This window comes from Coloeus monedula, assembly GCF_965178545.1.
Source record: "Coloeus monedula genome assembly, chromosome: Z".
NCBI lineage: Eukaryota > Metazoa > Chordata > Aves > Passeriformes > Corvidae > Coloeus > Coloeus monedula.
Genome location: NC_138822.1, coordinates 31,522,391 through 31,536,029, shown reverse-complemented (window position 1 = coordinate 31,536,029; position 13,639 = coordinate 31,522,391). Strand labels below are relative to the sequence as shown.

Here is a 13,639-nt window from a genome sequence, read left to right as displayed (position 1 = left end):
GTGTTCAAAAGACATGAGGATGTGGCACTTGGGGACACAGCTAAGTGGTAAATACAGTGGCTCTTGGTTGGACAATTGGACTCAATGATCCCAGAGGTCTTTTCCAACCTTAATGATCCTATGGCAGCTGGGGAAAATCAAATACATTAGCTTAGAAAACTATCATAGCAATACTTTCCATGGATCCACACCTGTGATGGGAACAGGGTTAGAGAAGGAGAAGAAAACATTTCAAAGAAAAAAACCCCACACTTGCTTTGTAAGAGACCATATACTAAAATATATGGGATATTCAACATCCTGATTGCCTCTACAACTCAGTACAGGCTCTCCTCTTTTGGATACTTGCTTCACCACAAAAATACTCTGAAGAAAGAAGGGTGAGAAAAGACTACAGTTAACTTCAACAGTTACTAACAAATTAACTGGGATTTTTTTCCTCAGTCAATTGTCTCCTTACTTTCTGCCTTCCAGAACACCAGATAAAGGCATAAAGAAAAGCTGAAGTTGATTATTATTTGACAAGAGGTTAGAGATCTCCACTTCCACAAGAATCTGCTTCACAATTTTAACTGCAATTTTGAGTAAATCTAGACATGAATCTTCACGCAGCTGTGCTACAAATTTCTTCACTACAAGAGCTTTGTAAAGTGCTGTGGTTGTGAGACAGTTGGCCTACAGCACATTGAAATTAGCCATCTTTGTGGCACATTTAAGTACACACTGATAGTAGTATTCAATTAATACTACTAGGAAAAGACAGAATTAACCTATAGTTTTTGGATGCTTTATGCCATTGTGGGGATGTAAAGCAGTTGTAAAACCACTGAAATAGTCAGCTTTATATGACTGATCATTGATTTGCAGCTCCAGATTATTCAAAGACAAAACAGAGCAGAGAATCAGGTTACAGGTTTACAAGAGATGCTTAATATACTCTGCAGCATAAACTGATGTCTCCTATCTGTCCTTCTCTTTCCCTTATAATCTAAACAAAAAGAGATTATGGCTGTCCTTTCATGCTCCTCTCTGTATTTTTGCATTGGTGTAATTGAATAGAAATGACCCGTTACAGAACACCTTCACAGCACACGAAGTAACAAGAAGGATCACATGCTGTATCCATACATACCATCTTCAGGGGAGGACAGGAACATAAACAGATGCCTCAGTTTTTTCAGTATGTCTCGCACAGGCAGAACTAAGTACAATAAATACACTTCTAAATACATGTGTAAAAAATCCTCATTGAATAGTCTTCCTAGTCTACAGAAAAGACATAGCTGTTATCTATTTTGTAATACTTGCAAAGCATTTACATGTTACAGCAGTGAGGACTGTGACAAAAGAAAATAGCACACTATTTCCTGGATCAAAACCGGAACAGGACACAGTAGGAACCTGGAACTGGAATTGGCTGGTTAATGCTGGTATGCTACAATGAAATAACAGAATAGTGTTTTGGAGAGAACATGAGACACAGAAGACATAGAGGGGGTCCAGAAGTTTTTAAAACTCCCATGGTAATTCTAGGTTTCTACATCAGTGAATAAATTAATTTTACTAGGATTTCCCATCCCAGCAAGCTCAGCTATTTTCATAACATGGATACATCCAAACAGGAAATACAGTACCCGACTTTTAAAACAAAAACAACTGAAATTATTTAAACATGCAAATTACTGATGCTAGTTTATTCTTTACTAAGATTCCCATCTTCAAGTAATTTGGCTACTTTATATATACTACATAATACTTTATGATAAACATAAAATTTCAAATATGAATTAAAGTGTGGGTATACTTGCTGATTCGTTGTGCTCTGTAAGTTAGATCCTGTGAAGGCATTTATTTCTTCCATCTGAATTGTAGCAATTTGAGGCTCCATCATGTTTATTATTTGCGTACAGTCATCATCTAGCTGCAGAACACTGGGTTCTGAATTTACCTGCTCTTCCTTGGCGTTAAACTGTCCCTCATTTGGCACTGCAGGAGTGGCAGCCTGTACCATTGATCCTGACAAGCCATTCAGAGGTGCCACAAGCTCTACTGGCAGGGCATCACTGCTCTCAGATGCTGATGGGTTGATGGAATAGTCATGATCCTGACACTCTAACTTGTCAGGCAATGGGTTTTTAACTTTAAGACTCTCAGAATCACTAGGGTATCTCAACAAATCACTGATGTCAACTTCACTAGTCTCTATATTCTGTTCAGTGAGTACGTCCATGAAAATCTTCCCTGGGGATGACAGTGAAAGATCTGTATCATTATTAAGGGAATGCTCTTTTACTGTGTTATCTGTGCCAATAATGGTCATGCAGGTTCTGCGGCAATTATCTAAAACATGTGGAAATGTATCTTCTGGTATCTGTTCCTTTAGAACTGTCACTATGTCTTCAACAGGAGCATCTAGACAGAGGCTGCAATCTTCATTACTTAATTTTTGTGATATCTAAAAATTAAATAAAAAAGTTTACAAAAAGGAATGAAGCAATTCTTTCTAAAAAGCATTTAACTAACATTCACTTTAGAAGTCACCTCTCTTTCCAGATATGTGTGTACATTTATTATCAATTTTTGCAAAATCTACAAGACTCAAAGCCTTCCTTCATACAATCTATTAACAAGAGTTAGACTGAGCTCTCAGTTTCAAAAGAAGTTTCAACCTCAGCTGTTGACTTCTATAGCAGTGAAAATCCAAGCAAAAGAGACTAAATCTGTTCTAGTCAAAGATATTATGCCATTGACAATAGCCTGAGGATTTTACAAGGCTTTAAAAAAAAGTCATTAAAAGTTGCTGTCACATAGAAATAATGAAAGTTAACACAGTCACAATAACTTAAAATACCTTGTTAGTAAAACATAATATAGGAGTTTTGATTATGTGTTTATGTGAATCCAATATAGGTATGGAGGATTTGCATCTCACAAACTTCAGTTCAAAACCTGAGGATTTTGAAAAGTTTGCATGGTGTGGTTTTCACACTGAGTACAGAACACGAAATCGTAATTGTTCTTGGAAAAGTAACATTGCTACTGTTTTTCTAATCCCTTTGAGCTACATTCAACAGATGCACCCATTCTTACATGAAGAAATAGCTCTTCCATTTTTTTACCTATCCCTGTTTTAAATGCTCTGCAGAAAAAAATATGATGGCTCTACAGACCTAAACCATATTTTCTTTCTATATAACATCTGTATATAATAATGCTTGTACTTAGAAATACTGGATCTAAGAAAATCTCTTTCAATGCATTCTTAGACTCTTGCTGCCAGCAAGTGGCAATACTGGGCAATGCAAGAAACCTTTAATCACTGGTGACATGATTTAGATAAAGCTCACACACAGGGAGGCAGAAAGGGCAGAAATCTGACAGCATAGACTCACATTCAGTTTTCAAGCCAGTATAAATCCCTGATTCTTTGTTGAAAAATTATCCCTCCACCAGCTATTTCCTATCTTTTACATGCACATCAAGTTGTTTCTAAGTACTGTCTACTTCTTACTTTGCTCTATTGAATTACACTTTATTTTTACACCACTTCGCTAATTCATCCAGACCTTAAACAACTGGGGGAAAAAAACCAACTCCACTGACGTAACTTTGTCTGCTTGAAGAACTATGGTATAAACAGCATGTGTATGTATTACAAATTTCCCAAGAAAAATGCTCAGTGCGTTTGTTGAAGGGCGGTGAAATTTTCCAAAATCCTAAAAACCCCAGCGTCAACTGAAATTCAACCCTTAAATGTGACATTTTCACAAAACTCCAGACACAGTAGTCCAGGTGGAGTCTCACAAGAGCAGAGCAGAGGGTCCACCAGGATTCCAAAGTCCTTCTCGGGCAGAACCATATTCCTGTCAGCTAGTCTCAAGCCGTACTGGTGCCTGAGCTTACTTCTCCCCAGATGTAGAACTTTGCACTTTCCCTTGATAAATTTCATCTTCACCCGGTTTTCCAATCTGTTCAGGTCCCTATGAATGACAATACACAGCCATCTGGTCTATCAGTCATTCCTCCCAGTACCACCTCTGAACTTGCTGAGGGTGCAGTCTGTTCCATTTTCCAGGCCACTAATGAAGACACTGAACAGTACGGGTCCCACTATTGACAGACTAACCACAACAGAAATCAGTGCTGCTACGCCATCAAAACCAAGAAAACTCAGCAAGACTAACTGTGTGGTGTCAGAATTCTATGCATAGATAATTTATAGATTTATTTCGTATTTTCAGGGATACACAAAACTAAGATATTCACTGACTCACTGCTGATTGTCAAGGTGTGTCTCTGTCCTGATCTTGCTTCAAATCAGTACATGGAAGCCTGTGATGGCCATTGATTCATCTCACTAAAGATCCTTCTGCAAGACTCAGATCTTGCTAGTGCCAACATCAGCCAATAACCAAAAGTAAAATTCACTGCAGTGATTATTTCCAGCCTTCTTACTCCAGGCTCCTAAAATATCCTCTCTGGAGATACTCTCAATGCATTCAATCCACCTATTCTCCAGAAGCTATTAATAATAGGCAATCTGTGTTTCAAGGCTCTGTTTTAGAGTTTGTTCTATTGGACTAAGTCTGTACAGTGAGAATGTTTCATTTAATAAACTTATAGTTTTATATTAATAGTTGTATATTTTTCAGAAAAGAATATCCTTGGAGATTTCATTTTTTCTCTTTGTTCTGAGATGGAATACTTGACCTTGTCATTGCTCGTATTTGCTGGAAGACGTGGACAAGAAGGACAGTAGAATAGAAACACATTTTACTCTGATAAGGACAGTAGAATAGAACAGCACAGCCTTGGAGAAATAGATAAAGGATGTAACTTAGGCAAACAGAATCCATGCAAAATGCAAGCAGGATGCCAGCTCAGCTCTGCAAGGCTGACAAAGTAAAAGTTATGCAAAATAATGATATTGTGCCTACTCAAAAGCAGGGGTCAAGGAACAGTCACCTAAAAAGGACACGGGACACTGAGTAACACCAAGGAAGACTCCAAAAAAACATGTAAGGACTTCTGATAAGGGGTGCAACTATGTAAAATAAAGTAATAGACACACATCAAGTAAGGGGGGATAGCTAATGAATGCGTGATCAGTGTGTAAGATAAATACTCTGTTCACCGGATGCTCAGGGAACTCAGCTGGAGGAAAGATCCTCCAAATGACCACTGCTGCAGTAAAGAATGTCTGCTCTCTAATACTCAAAACTGTGTTAGAATGTTTCTCTCTGGCCAATTTTGGTATCAATACTGGTCTCAAATCTGCCTTTCATGAATTCTACCAAGTACTGCTTTTTCCCTAACATAAACCTCAATCAGGATCCTTGAAAAAAGCCAAGTAAAATTGATTTATATGGAATCCTAACTTTTTATTTGTAGGTACAAATCAATGGGACTAAATGGAACAGTCATAATGATATGATATCTGCATTAAGCAGAGTCTTTCACAGCAGAAACTCTGCTACTACCTATTTCTGGCCACAAGTAACACTCTCCCAAATGAAAGGACAGTTACAGATAACCTGTTCCTCCTCAGAGACCTTCCAAATGCAATGCCTGTCTCATAGCTTTCATTGGTGGGAAACATTTTAAACTGCTAAGTGTCTTCATTACTTTAGCTTAAGTAACAGCCCTTACAGATTCTGTCTCATGATGATGTCTTTTCCCACCTCACTGCTGTGCTTCTACCCTTGTGTTCTGCAAGCTTAGCAACTACAGTTCTTACCTAAAAAACAGAAAATAAACCTTATCTTCAAAGTTTTTTCACCTAATCTGCTCAGTGTCAGTGTCAATGGCTATGTATTTGCTTACCTTTTCTTCTGAATCTTTCTGAAATCCATTCAATTTGATATCTAAATTGAGGAGAGTAGACAAATATTTCAATTTTACTTTCCACTCCCAAAAGTTCTCATAATCTCTAAAAAAAGGGCATCATTTCCTAATTAAGGCTTAAGTTTCAAACCTTAAAAATTACTATAGTCATGTTCCCTAAGTGGAACTGACAATAAAATTTCTAGTTAGGCTCTTTTAGTCACCAAATTATATCCCAGAGCTATTTTGTCGCATTTCTTCACTGTGGTTTAGAGTCCTGTGTTTCCAAAGCTCTCAGCAGGTGGAATTGCCACCCATTTCACATGATGAGACCAATCCTCTGCCCTCTCTAATTACAGTGCAGTTAGACAATACTGCTAAAACAATCCAGTAACTTACTGCCTCTGGATAGGGATGATCCCAGACCCCTGACCTCATCACCCTGCTTCATTCATGTGACTCCCTGGCAATTTCCTAATCAGAAATAAAGTGAATGTTTTACTGTTGGATTACCAAAAATAAGCTCAAGTGCAAGACAGCAAAACAGATGGGGCAGTCCTGCATGTCTGGGAGCACTGAGGAATGGAAGTACAACTTGAGTAGCAGCACATGACATACAGATCTGGGGAACAGTAGCATTTTTGTTTCTCTTCTCTTACAGATGCCTCTGATTCCTGGACATGTTAGAAAGAAGCAAGTAGGAAGCTTCTACGACCTTTTTACCTTACACATCCATAAGGCATTTAAGCACCATGTGGCCTGTAACCTTTGCCAGAAAATTCCACAGCAATGAAATAATTTTAAACTGGATATATACCACTGGCTTGAGGAAAGAGTTATTTCTTCAAACAATTCTAACAGATACTTACAAAAACAGAATTTGCAGTCCATGACTACAAAAACTGAACAACTGCTGTAAAAAACACGTATAGTCAGATTCTATGTAAACCTACATGGATACCCATCTTCAGCTTCTCAAATTATTTTCTCGAATGATTTTGCCACAGCCAGAGCAACTCCTAGTTTTGTACAAATACAACATACCTATAGAATTATTCTGCTGTTCTTCTTCTGCAGAATTTAATGAAAAACCAGGCTTAGAAATATTTTCAGTAGGTGATGAATGGTTTATCCAACCCCTAGAATTAAATAATACAATAAAAAAGTTCTTAAGGAATTGCAATTTGCTCATCTTACAAAAATTTTTACAGTATTTTGAGGTGGCCACTACCTGTGGAAACAGCTGCAGTTATTTTAGAGGTATACTTTTCTTTACAAGGACATGCAATCAATAAGACTTCTGGATTTCCCACATGGAGCCAGCTATGTTTGGACATTTGTTCTCTAAGTGAAAAAAAAGTCTTTTTCTATCCTTTATTACTTCTTTCTATATTTCTGTTATAAACCTATCTTCTACTGAAATCTTTCCATAGTTTCTAGATTCTGGAAAGACTTCATAGCATTTTTTTCAGGACAAAAAGGCCTAATATTATTTATTACAAGTTTTTGTTTATTTGTCTAATGGTTTTCCCCAAGTTCTGTTATTCTTGTTGGTTATGTTCTTAAACCATTTAAGGTAATATCATCAACAAAAATAAATCCAAGTACAGCTTGATCCATACTAGACACCAAACTACTGCTGACATAAATATAGATCCTTCACTAAGTAAACATGAAAACTGTTTCTCAATAGAACACTGGGAATAAAATATCATTTAAAAGTATATTGTACATATACAACAGAGTTATTTAATTACATTATGCCTGACTGGAATTCCTGTGTGATGTATTATACTCACTTCAATAGAGACTGAGACTGGTCAGACATGTGTGCCTCTTGAAGTATCTGAAAAAAGAAAAAAATTAACAAGTTAGTAAACGAAGTACTTAATTATGTATTTTCTCAGATTTATTGTAGGCTTATCTTCTTCCTTCTGTAATTTAGCTGGGAAATGGAAGTCTTAGATTCAATCATTACATACACTACTACTAAGATACAAAAGCATTCTGCTTAAATGTATTTTTTATTTGGACTATTTGACAAAAATGTTGAAAAATAAATCAAGACTATAGAAGAAAATGTTCACCCACAAAGAAAACAGACTGTTGAAAGTAAGATACAATTGCTTCAAACTTAAGATGTTTATACATCAAAGGACCAAAGCACAAGGTATTTTAATTTCAACTCACAGTTTTAATCTTTTTTTGTAACAATTACTTATTTTCATTAAATAAGACGGTGCTGTTGCAAAGACTGTGATGTTTAGTATACTGCTCTCAATATCCCTGTAAATATCCTATTAAAGGAACTTCAAGACTTGCACATAAGCCAGTTCTGAGTGGCAGGGCTGCCACAAGCCAACACAGGAAAGAGCAGGTGGGTAAGGAGAGAACTGATGTCACAGGAGGAGCCACATTCCAACTCTTTATTACAAAGACCTTGGATGTGCTTTTTGTGCCTTTGTCAATAACGCAGAGATCTCCTTCAGTATGGAAAAAGAAGCCAGTATACAAAGTCTAAGGCAAACTAGGAATGATTAAGATAGTCAAGTGAACTGCAGAATGGTTCTCTCACTGATGAGCTAAGACCGGGTTTTACTGGTGAACTATCCACACACTGGCTGCAATTTTAAACAAATCATTGTCTTACAGTGGACAACGTTAACAGCACTAGAAGACTCTGAGAAAGAACACGTTGGTGTGGACACTAAGTGACAGATTCTCTGGCTTACACAAGGTACTAGCCACACAGTAAGAACAAACATCTTAACAATGGTTTCAAGAGCAACACATGGAGATTGCCCAGTAGCAAGGACTGCTAAAAGGCTCCCTGGAACAGGACAGACTCTTCAGTTTGTGCAACAAGTATTGACTGATGTAATTCCAAAACATGGCAATGAGATAGTTCGCAGAAAGTTATTTATTTTGCTTAAATAGGCCCTTCAGGCGAGTCAGCCTAAATATTTACACAGAACATTATCCAGAGACCAAGTAAAGTCAGAAGAATAACCGAACAACTACTAAACCTCTCTATCTGGCTAGCATTGCTCAGACAGATGCTTTAAAATTTTAGTTAACTACCATTACAACTCAGCAGAAGAAGCTGTTTTGTCTGCTAAAAAATTTGGTTCTAAGCAAAATCAGTATATTGTTGAGAGATCTTCTCAAACCCTATACGTTACACAAACAGTATTTCTGGCCACTGACTGAAGTACTGGGAACGGCCTTTCATCCTGCCCTCATTTTTGGTGAAGAAATTCCTGCAAAAATCTCAGTAATTTTTCTCACTTGAAAACTTATTTATACAGACAACTATATGAGGGTACTCTGGATGTTTTCCAAAAAAAGACTAATGCTTAAAAGCTGTTAGGTATTACCTAACAACTTTTGGTGCACTTCATCAAACACTGTAAGACAAAAAAAGTATAAAAAAGGAGAACACACTCACTTAACAAATCTTGACAAACCTGTCTGAACAAGCCATAGAACAGCATCTTAACAGTTAACGAAAATGACTTGTTGAAAAGAACCTGGATCCTACAAAATCTGTATATATGTCTACTGCATCTCTGGTAGAGAAAAATTCTTAATTACAATTTTTTACATGATGGAATCAAAGACAGGACTGCATATCCTAAGTCTCCCCCAACCCATATGAAGTACAAAGAAAGCTAAGACTCTCTAAAACAACTGGAACAGATGTTACATTTCCTGAAAATATTCACAGCTATCCACTCTGTACAAACACCATACCACATCACATCTTAATGCTTTATTCATATATGATCATTTCTGAGGACGGAGTAGAAGGAAAGCTTCTATGGAAGTACATTCCATGTTAGCTCTTGATGTGGTTGAAGAACCACATTGGTGCAATGTACACGTGTGGGTATCAAAGACAACAGGCCATGGCCATTCCTTAGAGTATTCAGTAAGAACTTAACATTTTATACTGTCCCCGAGCTGTACATGACCAAGCTGCCAGTGTCTTGCTATATGGGTTTCACCAAAACAAAAAATACTAAGAATTGCCCAAACTATTTGGTGAAAAGTACTAGGTTTCTTTGCTTTTCTGACTTTTTCTTTAGTGGACTAGGCATTTGGCCTTAGATTTGGGATTGGCTAATCTGGTGAGAACCATGAAACCAAAGACTTAGGTTAAGAAACAGTTAGTCTGATCATCTCCCAGAGGGGAAAGGAAAGAGCAAATGTGCACTTCTCTCGTTCCGTCCATCCTTAGAAAATGATGACAAACTTCAGTCAAGACAACCTTCAGACATGCAAGGAGCAAAATAAAGTTATGGAAAGAAGTTTTTGAAATAACAGCATCTTTTGGATTTTGTTCACTGTTTCCCACACTGTCAGTTGAGACAAATTTATTTGCAATTCTAGAATGAGCTGTAAAAACATTCACTTCAGTGGGAAGCCTGTCTTTTTTCAGTGTACCTTTAGTTATATAGGAGGCAGTCTAGCTCTTTTTAGAAAACCTCTCTTTTACTGGAATAAGGATACACATATTGTGGGCTTCAGACTGGTGAATCCAGTCAGTGTAACAGTCACAGTTAAAAGCAGAGAACCTGTTTGTCTCTAATTGTTTCATGACCCTGTCATATGCAGGTGGAAAGCTAATTGCTCAACTGAATAGAAGGTTATGGGCTAGCTTCCAACCACGGTAAATACATTAAAAGATACGATAATTAGCAGATTAGGAAATGCAGAATTATCCATAGAGTAAAATAATTACCCCATCATCATGCAAGTAGACATTTTATTCTGCATTTTGGATTATTATCTTTCCTTTTGCAAGAAACAATTGATCAATCATTGGATCACAGCTAATCTCATCATGAGTAACCCAGGGCGTATTCTGGCACAGTCAACCCTGATGATTATCCTTCAGCTCCTGAAAGGAATATATTAAAAAGTCTGTGCTCCACAACTTCTTCCTCTTTGTCCTGGGCTTGTTCCTCAAATTTGAAAGGTTATAATCTCTTGAAATACCAGAGGAGAGTCTTTGATACATTCCTGCGGACTATGTGCTACAAAGGTGACAAGATGGAACCCAATTCTGCTGTAAGCCATGGGACTCTTTTGCGCATAATCAAGGGGAGGCCCAGTGGGTTTATTAATAATTACTCATTAGATATGCTTAAAGAAGACATTATCATTGCTGAACTTACTGGATTTACCTGTTCCTCCTTATGATAATATGCGGGGTCACTAAATTTCTGTGTAAAACAGATTTCTGGTGAAAAAGCTCCTAGAAAAAAAAAAACAAACAAAAAAATCCCCAGTAATTAAAATTTTGATTGTCTTAATTTCTTTGTAATCTTCCATAATTGTGTAACCTTTTACATAACTCAGTAACTGAGCTACATGCATCAAAACTTCTGATATGCAATGGATTCAAGTGGCTAAACAGTCTATCACACTAGATTTTGAAACTACATGAATGAAACAGAAATTAATAAAACCAGCCAGCAGTGGAAATTTATTTCACTTAGTGTTCCAGGACCCTCCCTGAATTTGCATTGGAGATTAAGTCTGTCCTCTTATTTTTTAAACTAGCAACTGCTATTTTGGTAACCTACCAGATCCATATGACTAAAAATATACTTCTACTCCTAGATGGCATATTTTCTTTAATGACTACACAAATGAAGACCTTCTCTCCAAAAAAAAAAAAAAAAAAAAGAGAGAAACCCTTAAGGTTGGACCCTGTGCTTGAGAACTAAGGTGTTGCTACTGACACTAATAAAACACTAATCAAATTAGTATTTACGCTATGTATCTCATCACCAAATTATTACTATACAAGTATGCATGAAAACATGAATGATGAAATTCTAATTCCAACTTACTAAATGTAATATGATGCAGGCAGAATGCTAAAAATACCACAGTCTATTACAGTTGCAGAGACAAAACTCCCCATTCAACTCTCAGACAAATGCCCATTCCACAAACTGAACAGAGTCAAACAGACATGGCTCAAACCATGTATGTTGAATGTTGCGAGGATTTAATTCCAGTGGACAACCACGGGGAAGTTCAAAATGGGATGATGCTTCTCTCCTCACTTGAAACTATTAAGCAACTATAAAAGGTTCAGCATTAGGAAATCACAACCAGTGGAGCTTCTGCAGATTTCAATGGGCTGAAGATAAGATTCGTATTAACTTAGAGAAGGCTGATAAAAAATTATGGTCCTCTCACATCTTCAAACTGGCAAAAAGATAAAAACAACCAAATGTGGAAGAACACCATGAGTCACTTAAAGAATACTCAGTCTGAAACATTGCTGAAATAAAACCTATAGGATGCAAGTCAAATGGATTATATAAAAATGCCAAGGAAGTACTGTGAAACTGTTATGTAACTAAAACATGCTTGCTTGTGCAGTCTGCTCTATGGGAGTTACTAGCAAATATTTTAAGACCTTAAATGAGTGTGCATTCATTTATGCCCAAAGTAATTTAATGATACACTAAGCATAATGCACTGAAATATCCCTACTCAAACTTTTTATGTTAAAGACAATAGATATACTAACAATATAAAAGAGGTTTTTAAAATAGCATAAGCAGCTATAGTTACATATGACTTATGCCTATAGAATCCATTTATTTTATTCTGCTCAAACACGTACATACAAATATATACATGTAAATAAAAGGATATTCTTAAATATAGCTCAAATGCTTCCCAAACCAGGGGTTCTCAGTCATAGTATACACAGGAAGAATAGAGAACTCATGAGCAAACCTAATCAGATATTAAAAATCTGTTGAAGAATCATTTAAAATATGAGCTAAAATTATGGATGTAATAAAACAGCACACACAGTTCCTAAGAATGAACTTCATGCAACACCCAAGTTTAAACACAGACTTAGGCAAAATCCAAAGCAACAGTTCAAGGAAAAAAACAACACAGACTGAAAAAAGAGTTTGTCCTACCTTTATTAATACTTATCTCAGCTGTTAAAGCAATGTCCTTGTTAAGAAAAGCCAACCTTAGCCAAACAAATAAAAGGTCGTTAAGCAGTTGTAAGCATTACAGTCCTATAAACTCAAAGGGCATCTGAATGCACCCATCCCAGCCTCTGCCGTGGGGACACTCCTGGGTGAGCACTGACACAAACAGTAAAAACCCCCCAAACCGTAGGGATGTGTGTGATTTTCTGCATAGAAAACCATACCTAGTGAGGCACATCGCTCCTTTAAGTATTTCCAAGAACTATCGTGCCACAAAGCCAGCATAAAGATCTGCATGTGGTTTCAAATCTTTGCCATGTCTTAAAGGATAAAAGAGATAATATCATGAAAATGACATCAAGGCAAAGCTGCAGGGAAATAGAGTCAGCACAAACTGTATTTAATAGTGTTTATTTTCTCTGAGTTGTTTTCTGGGACATTTCACTTCTGCTGACTAAAATGTTACTAAAAAATGATGGGTCCGGAGGCATAGGCTCCAAGGCACACAAGGTATGTGAAAATAAACGGAGCTATTAGCAGACCTAAGAAATACTGGGTCGAAGAGCATATAAAATGGCTCTGAACAGAGGGAAGAAAAAAAGAAAAAAAAAAAAAAGGACTAGGGGAATGAGAAAACAAAACCCTTCAGCTCTGGCGCGGCCCCCCTCAGCCGCCGCCCTCGCACAGGCAGGTGGGCAGGTGCCGCTCGCAGCCACACCGTGTTACCACCTCCTCCTACGGAACTCCTCTTCCTCCACATCACTCTCCGCCACAGAGCCCGCCACGACGGTCTCGTCGCTGTCCGTGTCGCTGTTGCCGCCGCTCCCCCGCCGCTCCAT

General features: G+C 37.3%; 1 protein-coding gene across 1 annotated transcript in view; it reads right to left on the bottom strand.

Annotated features, from left to right (window-relative positions):
* ANKRD31 (ankyrin repeat domain 31) overlaps positions 1-13,639 on the bottom strand; it is a gene marked incomplete at both ends in the record, with an annotated part of 61,545 nt that extends 47,906 nt beyond the window's left edge. Inside the window, 7 exons of the mRNA XM_082301309.1 lie at positions 1,805-2,455; positions 5,824-5,864; positions 6,868-6,962; positions 7,623-7,669; positions 11,004-11,083; positions 12,783-12,838; positions 13,527-13,639. Coding sequence (XP_082157435.1) covers positions 1,805-2,455; positions 5,824-5,864; positions 6,868-6,962; positions 7,623-7,669; positions 11,004-11,083; positions 12,783-12,838; positions 13,527-13,639 — 1,083 coding nt within the window. The remainder of the gene's footprint in view (positions 1-1,804; positions 2,456-5,823; positions 5,865-6,867; positions 6,963-7,622; positions 7,670-11,003; positions 11,084-12,782; positions 12,839-13,526) is intronic.